The sequence below is a fragment of the Archocentrus centrarchus genome, chromosome 23 (genome assembly GCF_007364275.1).
Source record: "Archocentrus centrarchus isolate MPI-CPG fArcCen1 chromosome 23, fArcCen1, whole genome shotgun sequence".
NCBI lineage: Eukaryota > Metazoa > Chordata > Actinopteri > Cichliformes > Cichlidae > Archocentrus > Archocentrus centrarchus.
The window spans coordinates 13,426,949-13,444,710 of NC_044368.1; the positions used below are offsets into that span (position 1 = coordinate 13,426,949).

The window sequence follows — 17,762 nt, forward strand, 5'->3', positions numbered from 1 at the left end:
GTCACTAAAAGAAACGTAAGAACGGCAAACAATAAAAATGTTATTTATATATCTTATTTTTTAACCTATGCATATTTTGGCGAAAGCTCAGTGATCGAATTCTACTTAATGAAATCACAACTCCAAGCGGGGTCTACTTAGAGATGGTTTAGTCTAGTCCACCCGTGGCTTTCATGACAGGAATGTGAGTGCGGAATGGGAGGAGATAAGAAACAAGGTACAAGTTACACAGATAAGATGACATAATGCTGTTTATGAGAGGAATTATTTAGTTGAGAATGAATGCAAAAGTTAACCGTACTCTTTAAACTGATACTTTATGGCTAAATGTTTTTTTACACACACACAAAAATCCCATCTACTGGTAATATGCTCCTAAATTCTTGAAGTCAGAGGTCAAGTATCGAGTTATCTTAGCCTTATGATGGTAAACATTCACTGGGAAATGATAACCCCCTTGAACTGAAATGGTTCAAAGGCAATCCACACTGGTTTCATTACACTACAAATAGCCTATAAATAAAACAGGGTAAAATTAAGACTGCTCTAGTTACTATATATACCCTCAGGGGTAATGCACAAAGTGTGACATATGCGCCAAAGTGTAAACTCAAAGTCTGTTCTCTCTCTCCAACCCTTGCCAAATGACTGAGATTACAAAATGAACCAACCATATGGCCCTTACTGTATGGCACAGTGTTTCACCATAACACAGTACACACACACACACACACACACACACATATACACACACACACACACACACACGAAGCAGGCAGCATGTCAGCATGCATGACTTGTTCATATTTTAATAATGCACCTAAGGGGATTTGTAATACTCATAAACAGGTCTATCTGTAGGATGGCAGTCCTAGTGAGCTGATTAAAAAAATGGGGAAACACTGAATGCACTCCTGACACTAGTTTGCATCATTTCTGACACTTGCATAAATATCATGTATTTTTCAAAAAAGATTAACCACAGACCTACAGTTGTGGTCAGAAGTTTACATACACACATCATGGGCATAAATGTCGTGATAATTTGGGGCTTTTAATGATTTCTTTAAACTGTTCTTCTACAGCATACATCTTTATTGGCTGCACAAGTTTGAAGAAGAAGGAGGACTGCCTCCAAATTCTCCAACTTCACCTCAAATCAACAGCTAGATCAGCATCTGACTGAGGTGCAACTTGCTAAGGGACATTTAATGAATAGAATAGAATGCCTTTATTGTCATTATACAGAATGTACAGTGAAGTTAGAGGGCCACTCCTGTTCAGTGCCATGCAGTAGAAAGTCACACTTCCTAAAAATAGAACTTCTAAAAATATACAGGAAAATAAAACAATGTATAAAAATATATGCATTGTAAAAAATAAAATAACTATATACATATAATAATGAAGATGCTGAGTATTGCACTTGGTGAATGAATATTGCACTAGGTGAATGAATATTACACATTACACAATATAGGAGTGATAGCTATTGTTCAGTATGAATAATATAACATTGCACAGAGATGTGGGTGTTGCACAGTTAAAGTGGGTTAGTGTGAGAGTTCAGGGTGGTGATTGCTCTGGAGAAGAAACTGTTCTTGAGTCTGTTTGTTCTGGCTTTGATGCACCTGTAGCTCCTGCCAGAGGGCAGCAGGTCAAACAGGTCAAGCCAGGGTGTGAGCTGTCCTTGATGATGTTTTTGGCTCTGCTGAAGCAGTGGGAGGTGTAGATGTCCATCAGGGAGGGGAGAGGGCAGCCAACGATTCTTTGTGCTGTCTTGACTACCCTCTGAAGCCTGACCCTGTCTGCCTCAGTGCAGCTGCTGTACCATACTGTGATACAGTACGTCAGCAGGCTCTCAGTGGATGAGCGGTAGCAGGTCAGCAGCAGGTTTGAGTCCAAGTTGTTCTTCCTGAGGACCCTCAGGAAGTGAAGTTGCAGCTGAGCCTTCTTGATAACAGCTGTGATGTTATCTGACCAAGAAAGATCAGCAGAGATGAGGACACCAAGAAACCTGAAGGTGTGGACCCTCTCCACACGCTCGTCATTGATGTAACGGGGGCTGGGTCAGTCCTGTGTTTCCTGATGATGATTTCTTTGGTTTTCATGGTGTTCAGTGCCAGGTTAGTAGTGGTGTATCTGCATATTTATGTGCCTGTATGTAAAATTAGAGAAAATCACAAAAAAAAAAAAAAATAAAATAAATCAAAATTGTGCATCCAATTCTTGTTTTTTAAAGTTGTTAAAGATGTATACTGCACAATCATTCCAGCCTGGAAACAGTTCAAAGAAATCATTAAAAGCCCCAAATTACCCTGACATTCATGCCCATGATGTGAATGTAAACCAACCACAGTTGTACATATAATGTAATGTTATGTCACTATCAGAAAAGGTCCAACCATTTACTTGATGTGTCCTGTATAAGTTGAATAGCACATTTATGCATCAAGAAAAAAACTGCGTGATTTGAATAATATACAGCTACACACCTATACAACAGCCTGCACCTCTACACGACTTCACTGGGTTAGATTTCTCATCTGCTTTTTTTCATGTAACTAATGAATAAAGACGTTCTAATTTGCATTTTGATTCATATGAAAGTATTTACCATTCACTTGAAATAAAGCTCATCCATAATCTTCTTGACTAAGATTATAAATCCTGTTTGAATCTGGCATATGCGTAGCTGGCATAGTACTTTAACTCATGTCATCTTCATACTCGTTTCCATGTCTAATCATTGTATTTATTTAAATCACAGCAGATGCCTTACGCTGCCAAATGACTTGAGCAGTCTGCCTGAGTGGTGTGAAATGTAACCTCTCGCTAGATTACTTAAGGAAAATTGTATCCAAGCTGTCAGTCAGTTTGCAAAAGAGGCTTAGTTTTGCTCTTCTCTTTGCAGAAAAGTCTTATGGTTTTGTCCTGAGATTCCCCAGTAGGAGTATGTGTGTATGTTATGGGTCTGTATCTGCTTGCTTTGCTGCACATGGACACAAGTGCATGTGATTCTTCATGTATACGTGTGACTCTGTGTGTGTCTGTGTGTGCAGGTGAATGTGTGTGCCATTCAGGTGATTCCATCTCTCTCCCTGGGTCAGCGTGGGGGTTGATAAAGCTTCCTGTGAGGCTTGCAGAAATGACAGGCTCAAACGTCACCAGTAACACCCGTAGTGAGTGACACTTTATATTAAGCAAAAAGCAAAAATCTGCCTTTGGCTTGCCGTCTGGGTTCTGACAATATATTATAGAGTGCAAAGAATATTTTCCCCCTGATTATATCACTTTGTAAACAAAGCAGAGGTTATAGAGTTCCAGTAAAGACCTAGTTACTGCGCTCATGTAGTACCACATAGATAAGAACAGTGAAGGCGCTGTTTCTCAATATAAAACACACCCTTTGGTATAACTTTCTCTTGTTTTCTATTTCCCACCCTTCTTTCTCAGTCACTGCTCCAAAATCCTTTTTTTTTTTTTTTTTTTAATGCATGGCCCAGGTTGAGTCATGTGACATTAAACAGAGGCTAGGTGCAGTAGTGCTGAGTTTCTCCACGTGTTTCTTTGTCCGTCGGTCAGGTTTTTCAAGTCTAACAAGAGTCTGGTAGAACGCAGCGAGAGAGGTTTACTCATGTAGAATTAAGTGCAGGTAAGCATAAAAGAGCCCATGCAGGACAGGTTAAGTGTGCTCATGCTGAGGTTTTGAGAATGAAGTCAGATTCTGAGTGAGAGGTATTTTCTCTATGCGGCTGTTCAGCGGACTTAAACAACCACCTAATTCCAGGAACACGCTCAGTGTTTTGAGATGATCGATGACATTAGCTGCTTCACTCTGATGATGTGCGATCTATGATGCTTGTGACAACGTAAACCCTCAATACTGCCAATAGCAACCACAGTCCTCCTGACGTTATTGTTAATAAAAGAGAACTCGGAGTTCTTCAGTTCCTTTTGGTTTGTGAGACTTCTGCTTTCAAGGTTGTATTTTACACTTTCAGTCAAGCATGAAAAAAAAAAAGAAAAATGCAAAATTGGCGTAAGAGATAAACATAAGGAAGTACATAAGGAAGTACACTCTGTATCCATTAACAAGTCAAAATGCACAGAGATGCACTATTTAAAGAATTTAAGTGATACTGACAGCTAATATTGGTTGGTATGCACTGCTCAATAGGACAATTGGACTGAACAGATACTTTACTTGTTGTGTGAGACACCTTTGGGACATTTCTGAGCAGTGCTAACAGGAATGCATGAGCATGAGCAATAATTCAGGTTTACGTGTGGGCTTGGATTTAAATGCGTATTTAAAGAGAAAACCCTTTTATTATGTAGGTGCAGTTCCATATTAATGCTGTAAGCGTTTTGGGGGGGGGGTTAATTCTGGTGGTACTAGTGCACCTTCTGGGGCTGCCCTTGTAACATTTCTTTGACCCACTTTTTACAGTAAACTGAGAATTGAGGTTATGAGAGATCGAGGGGAGAAGATGACATGAATATTATATTTTGGATTCTGGAGGAAGACGTTCCCCACAGGCCTCCTTATTAATATTTAATAAAGATGGCCTTTCAACATCTCCGCAGTATGTTTAACAATGCGGATTTTTGGAACTCTCACAATGGGGTCAGCTAAACAAAAAACATTTATTCAAACTGGCAGGTGTGATCTGCCGAGGGCGCAGCAATGAGGTATTGCAACATACACACCCACAGAGGAGTGGTTTATAGGTCTGAAATTACTTCAGGCCTATAAAAGTTATTTAAATGAAACAATGTGGTTAAATTGCTCACAGTTAATTGGCAGGCAGAGCTGTTATTCGTCCATGCAACGTGCTCAAAGTTAAGTGAGAACTCCTACGCAAGGCAAGCACTCGTTTTAGTTGGTCTTACCTGTGCTGGTAGACCTAATAAATTAATCATATTTTGTCTATAAAATGTTAGAAAACTTTCAGAATGTCTTGTTTTTTCTGCAGCATAATCCCAAAAGTTTTTTTTTTCTACTTATAAAATTGCTAAAATGATCACAGAAGAACAATACTATAAAAACTGAGAAAAAAAATGTATCAGTATTTGGCAAATTTTTGCTGCTTCTCTATAAGCTCTTACCATTAGTAAAAATATCAGTCAATCTGTTTTCTTCTGCTTATCCAATTCCAGGGTCATGAGGGTGCTGGAAACTGTTCCTGCTGCATTAGGGCGAGAGGTGGGGTACACCCTGGATGGGTCATCAGTCTATGTCAGGACTAACACAGAGAGACAGACACGCACTCACATTCACGACCAATTTCAGAATTGAAAACTGAGAATAGAATCACCAATTAAACTAACCTGTGCACCAATGAATTCAAACCCAGGACCTTCAAGCTGTAAGGCAACTGTACCAAGTACTGCACCGCCATGATACCCTATTAGTAATCATTAGAATCATTAAGGATCAGGCCATTATTGATCAGGTGTGCTGTGAGATTCTGCATAAACCACGCCTTTTTATTACAAAATACAACTGCACAAAACATGACAAATTAAATAAATTTACTGTGTCAGTAATTTCTGTGCATTAATTTCTTATACTAGGGCAAATCCTCTCTAAGAAATCCTTTAAAAACAACCATCACATGAAACGCCGTTCCGTTCACACAGGTCTGGATGTGGGAATCAGGAAATTAGGAGTGTGTCATCTGTCGGAAGAAGTTGGTGCCAAGTGAGCTAACGAGTCACTTGGCATCCAAACAGTCCATTCAGGGAGAAACTTGAAAGGAACGATGGCTCCGAACCACAGGCAGCAAAACATTTGTTAGACTGTGTGAAAGTGTCCGATAAAGTACATAGGCAAGCTGTAGAGAGCTGGAGCTAAGGTTGGGGGTTAGGGGTTAGATGCCATGATGTCACTAGCTGTTTTTTTTACTGATTGGCTGGGAGAAATTTATGTGGTTCTACAGCCTGATAAAGGGTTAATAACATCAAATCAAGCATAATAATGCATTTTGATACAGTTCTACAAGAAGAATGCCATACAGCCAACTCGCAACAACCAACATGACAGCAGCTGGTAGTTTGTTCCATGCTGGCTGCATGACCACAGATGCTCATCTCTGGATGAGTGATCTGGAACGATCATTTTGTTGTGTGCCTTGTGTGCACAATGACAATGAGTTGAATCTAACATCTAAATAAAGGCAAGATCTTTGATCATGCAGCTTGCATGATCCGCATATTTTTCATAACTGGTGTCTATTAATCGAACACCACAAGAAACAGATGAGATGAATCTTTTAAAAACTTGCAACTTTTTTTTACAGCTACACCAGAAGATGGCAGCATTGAACTAGCTATTTATGTGGCTGAAGCTGCACACTGGTAACTAAACCATGACACAGTACTATATATGTCAGGATGCATTCCATGCTATTCTGCATACATGCATTGTAATGGGAGGCTAATAAGTGGAGTGAGATGTGAGGGTCAAATGTGGGACTGATTTCCCAGCTTAAATATGGAGTTTGCAGTGATGCAGTCACATTTGTTTGGGAAGAAACAATGCAGCTTATGCAACTGCTCATAGCTTTGGTAGACACAGGGCTTATTGGCTGGAAGCTCCTTTAAACTGGTGGGCTGTTCTTGATAATGACCAGCTGCACATGCTGTGGAATGAGGAGCTCTTCTGTGGTTGCCACTGTGTAAACCATACCTGAAATCTACTGGCTGACTGCCCAGGGCCTCCACTTCAAGGATGACAGTGTGAAATAAAAATAGGGGTAAGCATATACTTGCTCTACTGAGCCTTTCTCTAGAAGTGCTGCTGGTGGTTTCTTATTACAAAGAAATTTATATAAATCTATTTTTTCTAGGAAAATGTTACAATATAATAAAAATGGCTTGTTGAAAGATCCAGTTTGGCCCACAGGATGGTTTTACAGAGAGTAGAAATCAGAGAAAAGGAGGACACAATGTTTGGAATTTGCACTGTATTTTTTTGCAGCAGGAAGCTGCTTGTGTCATTAAGAATGGTTCACAGCCTTTTTACAGCCTTCTCACTGATAAAGACATTACCCCTGGCCTGTCATAGCACAGCAAAGTAAGGTGGTTAGGCCAAGAAGCCAACAGCTTTCTCTGATTTACAGCAGCAGCAGCAGTTCTTTGTAATGACAGTGGACTGACTCAGGAAAGCTGAAGACATATTGCTGAAACTGCGCTTGCATTGCATGCTGTAAATGTTTTCAGAATGAACTTTTACTTCTTTGCACTAAAAGAAAGGGAAATGTGAGTTTTTTTAAATTATATAATAGTTTTAAAGACCGTGAGGCACTAAGTAAGTAACATTAACAGGAACAAACATGTGGCATGCATACAGTATCTGTATATGTATCAGAGATCGTAGTGCCTGTGTTTACACTCTGCCACTAACATGTGAAATAACCACCACCAAATGGTGTTCTGCATATGTCTGTCTAGACACATGAATACATAGAGCACATACAGAGTAAACAGTCCAGGGTTAATATTTGTAAAAATTAAGGAGACAAGTGCAATTATTACTTACATTTTCAGTTATTTATTTATTTATTATTTTGTAAACTTCGCTGATTGTGTCAGATTTTTTGCATGTTTTTCCTAATAGTAAAAAAAGATGTGTTTTAATATTTAGTACTGCTCTCTTGGCACTTGGGCGTCAAACTTTTGTGCCTCCTCACTGTAGGGATAGAATGCACTGTTGGTCATGATAGCAAACCAAGGTGACAGGCAGTCTAAGCTGTATATCGATGGTCTTGCCACTATGCACTTATGAAACATTGCACGCGCCATAACCTCACACCCAGGTGTGCCTCCTTCTGCTCCAGGTCAAACAGAATGTGATCAACATGTTTTTTCTTTCTTTCCTGAGACTATACGCAGGGATGCTAATCATGTTACTCCTCCTTCACACTTCTGTTCATCTGTCCCACCTTCATAATATCAGTGCCCTTTTTGTAAGGATGCCCTCACTCTGTGTGTGGCGGTCAACAAATCGACATACATCATGCTGGGACGGCTTGGATGAAGGCATGTCCAGGTATTGTGCCTTTTTCTTTGCATACTCTGCGCAGTCAGTTTTGAGCTCATATTTTATGATTGATCTTGTCACCAGTTTATTTATAAATGTGACTGAAATGTCTAGGGGGAAATCATTATGCACAGAAATGACAAGCTCTGGAGTTTGTGGTTATTTTTGGCAAAGTAAGGGGATTAAAATCAGGCCAGGTTTGTCAGGTTGGATTAACATTTGGGAGATTTGTATGCTGGAGTTATTAGGAAAAAAGTGATCCAAGCTACAACCGACACTTAGTGCAGGATTGAGGTTAGACGTGACAGCTGTGCAGAATTAGGAACAGCCTTGACATGTTCAGAAATACAGTGTAGTAACTAAAGAAAGGGAAGTAACCACTCAGAAAAGAAGAAATTAGACATAATGCACAGCAGTGTGCTCTGAATATCTTGGTGACATATACAGTATACTATATTGATGGTACAATAATATTACAGGATATGACTGTTTCTTATGTTTCTGTTGTTTTTGAACCAGGTGAAAGGATGGTTTCAGTTGCACAAAAGAGCAGAGGACGTGTGCCGCTGCTTCTCTTTTTCACGCGGTCGATCTTCCCCTTCTCTTTCTTCGCTGCATTAGCAGCCCTGACGGCTCCAATAGCCACGACCCTTCCTGTTGCTGACGTTAACAAATCAATCTTAATCCTGCCCGCTACCATTTCCACTCTTTCAGTGCAAAAATCTCCCACCGTATCACAGTCCCAAACCTACTTTTCTTCTCCTGCAAGTACCTCTCGCTCTTTATCAAAACTCCCACTTAATGCTGACTCAAATCCAGAGTCATCTGCCTCTGAAACATCAGTTCCACTCTGCAACCCAGCATCCCACAGAGATGTCCTAACCTCACCTTCGACTTCTAAAAAAATCCATTTGCCTGGCAAAAAGGTCTCTGCGAGTCTTTTTTCAGGCCATTGTCACCACACCTCTTTCTATCCTTTTCAACCCCTAAAACAAATTTCATGGTTGCCATCTGACCCCTGCAAACATCTGAATTTGTCCTACAAAACTACAAAACCCCTTTCACACAAAAACCTTCAATCTCCTCAGACCAAAAGCTGCCTGTATCCCGTTTCTGCTCAAAAAGTTCACCTTCAGCCTGCAAATCCTCCTAAACCTCAATCTCCTTTCTCACCGGCTCCGCTATTTCTCCTCTCCAACTCAACTTTAGTTCAATCTTTACCTCAAAGTGCTTTAAAAAACCTTCTCTCTCCTCTTTCAGTGTCATCCCTTTCTGCAGCATTAACCCTCAAAACAACACCGCCTGCCCTTTCTAAAAAGTCACAACTCCCTCCCTACAAAACCACGTCATCTCCTCCAGAAGTAACAACCACTCGCCTTGCACCTGCCCACCTTCCCCACGCCACGGGCCCGCTGTTTGAACACCAGCCGTTCACTGTTACTTGGAATATCCCCGATCTAGTGTGTAACAGATACAACATCTCACTGGACACCTCACCCTTTAAAGGAGTGGCCACACCTGCCAAGGTACGAGTGAAAAGATAATGGTTAATCAGCAGTTGTGATGTTTTCAGACATTTTATAGTCATGTTGGACCATGAGGCCTTTCACTGGTTATAAAACTGTCCTTAAAGGTACACTTACATAAGGGGAATGTGCATGAATTTGTTTGGTTTTGCTCCTTCTGCAGGTTCCAGGACAGTTTCTATCTCTTTTCTACACAGATCGATTGGGTCTTTACCCACACATAGACCTCAAAAGTAGGAAAAAGTTCCATGGTGGCATCCCTCAGAGAGCTAACCTGAAAGCCAGTCTGAACAAGGCCAGAGCAGATATTAACTACTACATCCCATCCAGGTAAGTAGATCCATTTTATTTGCCACCAGTGACATGTTTGATGCTAATATTTACCTTCATCACCCTCCTTATTTCTTCCAGGGCAACCAGAGGCCTGGCTGTGATAGACTGGGAGGAATGGCGCCCCCTATGGGACAGAAACTGGGGAACCAAAAGAATCTACCAGACTTTGTCAGTGGCCCATGTAATGCAGGCTAACCTCTCCCTCACAGTAGAACAGGCCACAGTAAAAGCCAAACAACAGTTTCAGGTCAGAACACTTTGTGTGAGCTTTAATAATAAATTATACATAATATAGAGCTGTGAGCACCTATTAATTATTCATGTCATCATTCCTTCTCTCCTGCCTTCCTTCCTCTTAGGAGGCAGCAAGGAATCTTATGTCAGAGATGTTGGCCTTGGGCAGAGCTATGAGACCCAACTATCTTTGGGGCTTCTACTTGTTCCCAAACTGCTATAACTATGGCTGGCAGGACCTGCACTACACGGGCCAGTGCTCCATGGAGGTGAGGAGGCAAAACGATGAGCTGCTCTGGCTGTGGGAGTCAAGCACGGCCCTTTACCCCTCTGTGTACCTGCAGGTCGGTGATGTTTCTCGATGAATGAGTTATCTCTAGTATTATTTCCTCTTCAGCTGTAATTTTTCCTTCATTTTTGGATTGTTTCAGAGCTCTCTAGCAGACAATCCCAAAGCCGCTCTGATGGTGAGAAACCGCGTCCAGGAGGCTTTGAGAGTGTCCGCCCTGCCCGGATGGAGAGCTGCTGCACCCGTGTTTGTTTACATGCGTCCTGTCTTTGTTGATGACAACAAACGCTTCCTCAGCCAGGTAACCAAGACTAATTTAAATGTGGATTTGTTTAAAGCCTTGTTCACAGGTGCATTACGTAATAGTCTGCAGCATGAGTTTCTGACCCAGCTGGGATGTTCCTGAGAGACATTTACAAATGACAACCACTAAGCTTAGAAGCTAATTTACTTTACAGCTGAAACAGAGACCATCTTTTCCTTAGAGGGTGAATGCCACTTGATTGGATTACATCTTACATCTTAGGTTACTTCATACATACAAAGTCTTTCCAGCCAGGACGTCCAGTTTTAAGAGGAGTTCAGTTTCTTTGGTGTAACAGCACCCTGCTCAGGCGGTAACTCCCACATGAGGTTGTAATCCTTATCTTCTGTTCTCGCCTGTGTAACCATGTTGCTAAAAACTCATCTACACTGCCTGTTCTTTAAGCTCCTTGAGAGAAGACGAATTGCAGAGAAAGTCATTTCTTTTGGTTTTGAGAATCTTTAGTGTCTAAGTTTGACTCTGTTGGTAATTTCATAATGTCCAAAAATACTTTCAATGATTGTGAGGCCTGGACAGCAGGCAGGCCAGTTTAGCACATGGACTGTTTTACTACAGGGTCATGCTGTTGTAATAAATACAGAATGAAGTTTGGCATTGTCTTGCTGAAATAAGAAAGCCCTTTCCTGTAAAGATTCTTTTTTAGTTTTTGAACATTTCTGTAAATGGTAAAAGTCAATGCGTGGTTTTACGTGTGTGATGAGCCATTAGTGAAGATGTTTAACTATTTACATCCAGAGGGATCTGATCAGCACCGTGGGGGAGAGCGTGGCAGTTGGAGCATCTGGTACTGTGCTGTGGGGGGCCAGTGCTGACTATGATGACCAGGTAACGTCACACCACAGACCTCCATTGGACTGCTGAAAGATATAACAATGTATTGATGTCATTCAGTCAGACCAAGACAAAGACTTTAATTAGATGATACAGGAAGCAGCTTATGTCTGCAACAGACAGATAATATCTGCTGATTGATTGTGGTGGCTGGTTTTGCAACCACAGTAGTTAATCCACAGCAGCAAAGCCTAAATTAAGTGATGATGGTTTAAATGTCTCTGACAGAGATCGCACCGTGTAATTAATATTCTTACAGTTACATATCCTAATTGCCTGCGATTGCATATTATATGCAGTTACATATCTTTGTTGCCCGCTATACAGTGCATTAGGTTTTTATTTTATTGTGAAATATTTTTGTTACTCTTGCGTGGCCTGCAGGTAATGAACTTCTCAATTGACAAAACAACGTTCTCACACAGGAATAGCTGGGCATTTTATAATATACATGATTATGCTAGTTTGCTTTCTATGAATTACATGAAAAGGTGACACCATTGCTACAGTTAGTAGCTGGTTAGCTTAACACTAAGATAGCATCAAAATAACTTGCCACATCTGGCCTTGTGAGATCTTTGTATTGCTGGCATTAACTCAGCTTACAGTAAGAGTATCAATAGCATCATTTGCCTCAATAGTATTTTACTATGAGGTGCTGCTCCTCCTGAACACTGAACAATATGGCAGCCATGTTCATGAACCACTCCAACACAGCAACCCAACAGCAGCTGATATGGTATCTACACATATATCTGTGGTCTGGACGTAACAAAACTGACCTGCCGCCCTGATATTCATGCCCATGATGAGCGTATGTAAACTTCTGACCACAACTAGAGTGATCTTATTTTGTGCTTTTGCACTCCTTTTCCTCCTCCCCAGACGTCTTGTGAAGCTCTCTCATCCTACCTCACTTCCACCCTCAACCCTTACATCACCAATGTCACGACAGCTGCCCAGCTGTGCAGTGACTTCCTGTGCAGAGGGAATGGCCGCTGTGTCAGAAAAAACTACAAATCCAACCACTACCTCCACCTAAACCCTGAGAGTTTCAGAGTCGTGCGTATTCAGAAACGCTACTTTGTTCTAGGAAGCCCGAGCTTGGCAGACCTGAAGTCCTTAAGCAGGAGATTTAACTGTCAATGCTACAAAGGACTGAGTTGCACTCCTAGGACATACAGCGAGCTCGCCAAGGCCCTGATGTTTGGAGTTAAGCAAGGACTGTACCAGAACTCCCATACTTCGAGTAAATATGCATTAGATGACACTCAGCAAGCCAGCACAGCTAAAGATAAGATTAATAAGAACTTGAATGCAGCTAATGATTAAATGTGTTGGTTACAACCTAAATTGCTGGTCTGGAACCCCAAAGCAAATAGCTTTGACAAACAAATAGTGACTATGGTGCTACTGAACAACTACAAAGGTAATATATACTAATACTTTTTGCGGTGTCAGCAAAAAGTACTCAGGGGTGGGGGGTGGGGGTGTAGGGCTACTTCATGTACTATGAATAAAACAATGACCACTGGCAGAATCTATGATCACCTGTGTCTGACTGCATGATACCAAACAGGTTATTTGAATATGATTTGACTGCATATGTAAGTGAAAAAAGAAAGGCTGCAACAATGTTTTCAGTTCTTTGTGTGTGATGATGAGGTACTGAATGAAAGAAAACATTCTGATGGAGCTTTTTTTTTGGTTCTCACTAATTTACTTAATTTAATAAAGCTCTGTTTAAAAGAGTGTGTGTATGTGATGATAAACAAGAATTAGCTGATGTTCTGAACTTCATTTTGGATTAGATCATATTTAATTGCTTTTAATTGCTTGAGAGAAAAAGTCTGACAAGCAGTGAATTATTATTAGTTCTCTTTTTTTTTTCTTTTCTTTTCTTTACTTTTCTTTTTACTGTTTGGGAATACCAAAGATCAGGCTAAATTATGTATTGTCTGTCTGTCACCACCAACCATGCCACATTCAAAGTCACTTAAACCACCTTTCTTCCCTGTTCTGGTTCTCTGTTTGAACTTCAGCAAGTCATCTTGACCATGTCTGCATGCCTAAATGTACTGAGTTGCTGCCAAGTAACTGGCTGATTAAATATTTGCATTAACAAGGAGGTAAACTTGTGTACATTATAAAGTGACCAGTAGGTGTTGTTTTTAATTAGAGAAATAATGGTTAATAGAATTTACCAGTGGTCTGTAAAAGTTTTAAGCACCTGTGAAGTCGAACTAATGATCAGGCTGACTGTTTAGTTTCACTTCCTAAATACATGTTAATTTTTATACACAGCAGTCATAGACCCCTACTGATTTAGTGGGCTAATGAGGCTTCATAGAGGAGTCAGTGTATGTAGCTCCCACTGTGGTGTACAGTAAATACTGTAAGTCACTGGTGTATTCGCTCGGGGTGCTCTCACTGTGGTGTTTGTGGTGTCTAAATGTGCGCATTTGCTTATGTCACAGTGATTGCCACGGTGTCATGGAGAGGAAGAGAGGGAGAGAGGGCGAACACAACCATGCGCACACACAAAAACAGCATCAAATAACAACAGAAAGAAATTACAAGGCTATTTCTAGACATATCTTAATGTTTCCCCCTTTTCAACACTGACTCAACCAGGAAGCAGTAATTACAGATAACACATATCATCAGTGTGAACCAGGAGCTGTTATCTGTTTCACTAAAGAAAATGATTTACAGCCATAAAACCAAGATTACCTGTCATCTATTGCTTGTGTGTCTGTACCTGCTGTGACCTGTTCAAGCCCGGGGTATGGAAAAATTAAAAGCATTTCCTATGATCAACAATGGCTGGCAGGGCTTTTTTGTTGCTAACCTATGATGGTGTTTTAGCAGAATGCAAAGCCCCAGAACTATAAATAAAAAGAAAGCATACGCTTAATTCATCCTCCATTGTGCAAAACCTCTGTGTCAGTGTTTGCGTTTACATTTTGACTTCATACCTGGACTGGGACCACACCTTTTACTTTGAATCTCTAACAGGAAGTACAGTAAATATTTCTACAGATCTTCTGCTAAATAATGGAAATGTTAAAGAAATGAAGGAATACCAGCTGTCACACTGAAAAATGTATATTTATTTTAAAGTCCAAGTCACACAGTACACGCCATTGCAAGTTGGAATCTTCTTTTTACATTATTGTGCAATTTATTCCAGCGTTTTATACCTTTTCTGAAAGGAGTTTGGTCTTTTTTTTGTTTAAAAAGCACACAGCCAGCCACAAAAGTGAAGTATGATTAAAATACAGTGATTCTGTCATGGGAAAATAATAATACATATATAAGTCATTCATGTGGGACAGAGTGTAAATGTTTAAGAAGACCAGCACAGCTGCCAGGTTTAACAAGGAAAAAAAAAAAACCCAACACTCTAGCCAAAATCTCAGTGCTAATTTTATCAGTAGGGTTTCACAGGGGTTTGAAATTAGTTTTAATACAACTTTTTTATTAATAAAGTAAATAATATGATCAAATATTTGTGCAAATTATGCTTCTAAATTCGTGTAGACAAAAAGTAATTTCTCTTTCTAATTCTAAGTGCAAAGTGACCGATTCTAATCATTACTTTTGCAGTTCATTACAGCATGTCACTGTTACTGAGCCGGCACAACAGATTCATATCTAGAGAATATAGATGATGTAGGTGATAGAGATACATGACTGACTGCTATTTTTGGCCTATCACAGTTGTATCGGTACTGGCCTAAAGGTTGGCCGACATGTTTTTCTTTACTGAAACAAAGAAGAAATGTGTTTAGTATTAAAAAATAACTTTTCCAGTGGAGCAACTCAGGACTGCCTGCAGTACACGCAGCAGAGTATCATCACAGCTGAGCAGATGGTACTGCAGAGTATACATGCAGTAAATTCCCCTCTTGCCCTGCAGGCAGTTGAAACAAAACTTTATCTCTGTATCTATATGCTGCATGACAGACTCAGACAATTGCTGCACATCTGTGATACAAGCCTACTGTTCCACCACACCCCCAAAGGTGCTCTATTGGATTGAGATCTGGTGACTGTGGAGGCCATTTCAACCCATATATCGATAATGCCCCATATAGTGTATCTCAACATAAAAATCAGTATTGGCATTGGCCCCCCCCAAAAGCCATTATCAGTCAGGCACTACCTGTGAACATCTGCAGATAAAAAGCTGAGTCTTGTTTGTGTCTGGTGGATTCAGTTTGCACAGGAAGGCACTCCAGCAAATCAATGTTTGGCTCATGAAAAAGAAACCACAAAATCTTGTCTCCTCATATTCATTTAGCTACAGAGTCTCCTTTGCTACATATATTACTGGGTTTATATCGACTCTAATCATTGCCATGCATTATTCTGTGATCATGTTTAACAAGCTGAGTGGAAGTAGCTTGTTTATAAAGGAGAAGTAAAAGGGTGAACGATTAACAGGTGCCTCTGTCTTAAAATACTGACTTTGGAATATTAGGTAACAATACATGTGGTTTAGTGAATAAAAAAAGCCTTACTTCTAATTTTAGCATGCAGATAGGACACTTAAAGCATGCTCATGTATATGTGAAAAACTCCAAAATACAGCTGTCATATGTGACGGACAGGAAATCAGTCACTGCAATCCACACACAGCTGAATATTCACACTTTCAAAGTCATGAAGTTGTAAAAGCTGTTCATGTTACAACTGTAATTTATATCAAATAGATAAAAACGGCAGTAATTGAACTGAAATCAAGTAAGGTAAACATTTAGGGTCAGAATCTGTGTTTTGTCTTCATTACCGGACCCTGAAAAATCAGGCACAGCTGAGGGAAAAGACAGGCAACAAGTGTCCAGACTCTAACCTGTACTCATAACTTCCTAAGGTTCTTACCTCCACAGAAAGCTGTTTTCAATGCACCAGTCTTCTCCTGCCTGAAGAATATTTCATTTATGGAATATTTGAAAGTGCTTCATAATACAGTCCATGACTAAGAGTATAATTATCCTAGAATAAAATGGAATTTCCACTTATTTTACCTGAAATTACAGTTTAATCACACACTATATTGCCAAAAGTATTCACTCGTCTGCCTTCACAAGCATATGAACTTGAGTGACACCCCATTCTTAATCCATAGGGTTTAATGTGTTATCAGCCCACCCTCTACAGCTATAACAGCTTCAACTCTTCTGGGAAGGCTTTCCACAAGGTTTAGGAGTGTTTATGGGAATTTTCCAGAAGACCTTTTTTCCAGAAGTGCATTAATGGGCTCAGACACTAATATTGGATGAGAAGGCCTGGCTCACAGTTCATCCCAAAGATGTCCTGTCGGGTTTGAGGTCAAGAGCCTGTGCAGGGCAGTCAAGTTCTTCCACACCAAACTCGTTCATCCATGTCTTTACGGACCTTGCTTTGTGCATTGGTGCACAGTCACATTGGAACAGGAAGGGACCATCCCCAAACTGTTGCCACAAAGTTGGGAGCATGAAATTGTCCAAAATGCCCTGGTATGCTGAAGCATTAACAGTTCCTTTCACTGGAACTAAGGGCCCGAGCCCAACTCCTGAAAAACAGCCCCACTCTGTGATTTTACGTGGCCTACCACTTCATGGCTGAGTTGCTGTTCACTTTCACTTTATAATACCACTAACAGTTGACTGGAATATTTAGTAGTGAGGAATTTTCAGGACTGGACTTGTTGCACAGGTGGCATCCTATCAATCCACAGAGTTCCTGAGAGCGACCCATTCTTTCACAAATGTTTATAGAAGCAGTCTGCATGCCTAGGTGCTTGATTTTATACACCTGTGGCCATGGAAGTGATTGGCACACCTGAATTCAATGATTTGGATGGGTGAGTGAATACTTTTGGCACCATAAAGTATTTACCTAGAAACACTTAGCAGCAGATACGCTGGAATAAGAGGGTAATAATTCAAGTTTTACAGGAAAGCATAAATAATTATACTACTTCAAATAACTTACAGTATAAGTCTTTACCCCCTTATTCTAGTGTATCCACCAGTGGTATAGTTAGATAAATATAATTACATTGTAATTTCAGATACAATTTGTGGAAATTCCATTCAATTCTAGGAGAATTACACCCTTAGATGCAGGATGTTTTTTAACATGCTACCAATATTTTGATATATGCACAAATGCTAATTTTCACAAGGT

The 17,762-nt window shown here is 40.2% G+C and overlaps 1 protein-coding gene across 1 annotated transcript; it reads left to right on the forward strand.

Moving 5' to 3' along the window:
• Window positions 1-195: 195 nt before the first annotated feature.
• Window positions 196-12,917, forward strand: LOC115773808 (hyaluronidase-5-like). Its single transcript, XM_030720724.1, has 8 exons — window positions 196-217; window positions 9,326-9,573; window positions 9,737-9,903; window positions 9,985-10,153; window positions 10,266-10,484; window positions 10,572-10,730; window positions 11,490-11,579; window positions 12,471-12,917. The coding sequence occupies exons 1-8, from the start codon at window positions 196-198 to the stop codon at window positions 12,915-12,917; spliced, it is 1,521 nt and encodes a 506-aa protein (XP_030576584.1).
• Window positions 12,918-17,762: the final 4,845 nt, after the last annotated feature.

Coding starts and splice junctions, on each gene's coding strand:
- LOC115773808 (XM_030720724.1), top strand. CDS start 196: ATGGGAGGAGATAAGAAACAAG. Junction 218..9,325: donor GGGAGGAGATAAGAAACAAG/GTACAAGTTACA, acceptor CCCTTTCTGCAG/CATTAACCCTCAAAACAACA. Junction 11,580..12,470: donor GTGCTGACTATGATGACCAG/GTAACGTCACAC, acceptor CCTCCTCCCCAG/ACGTCTTGTGAAGCTCTCTC.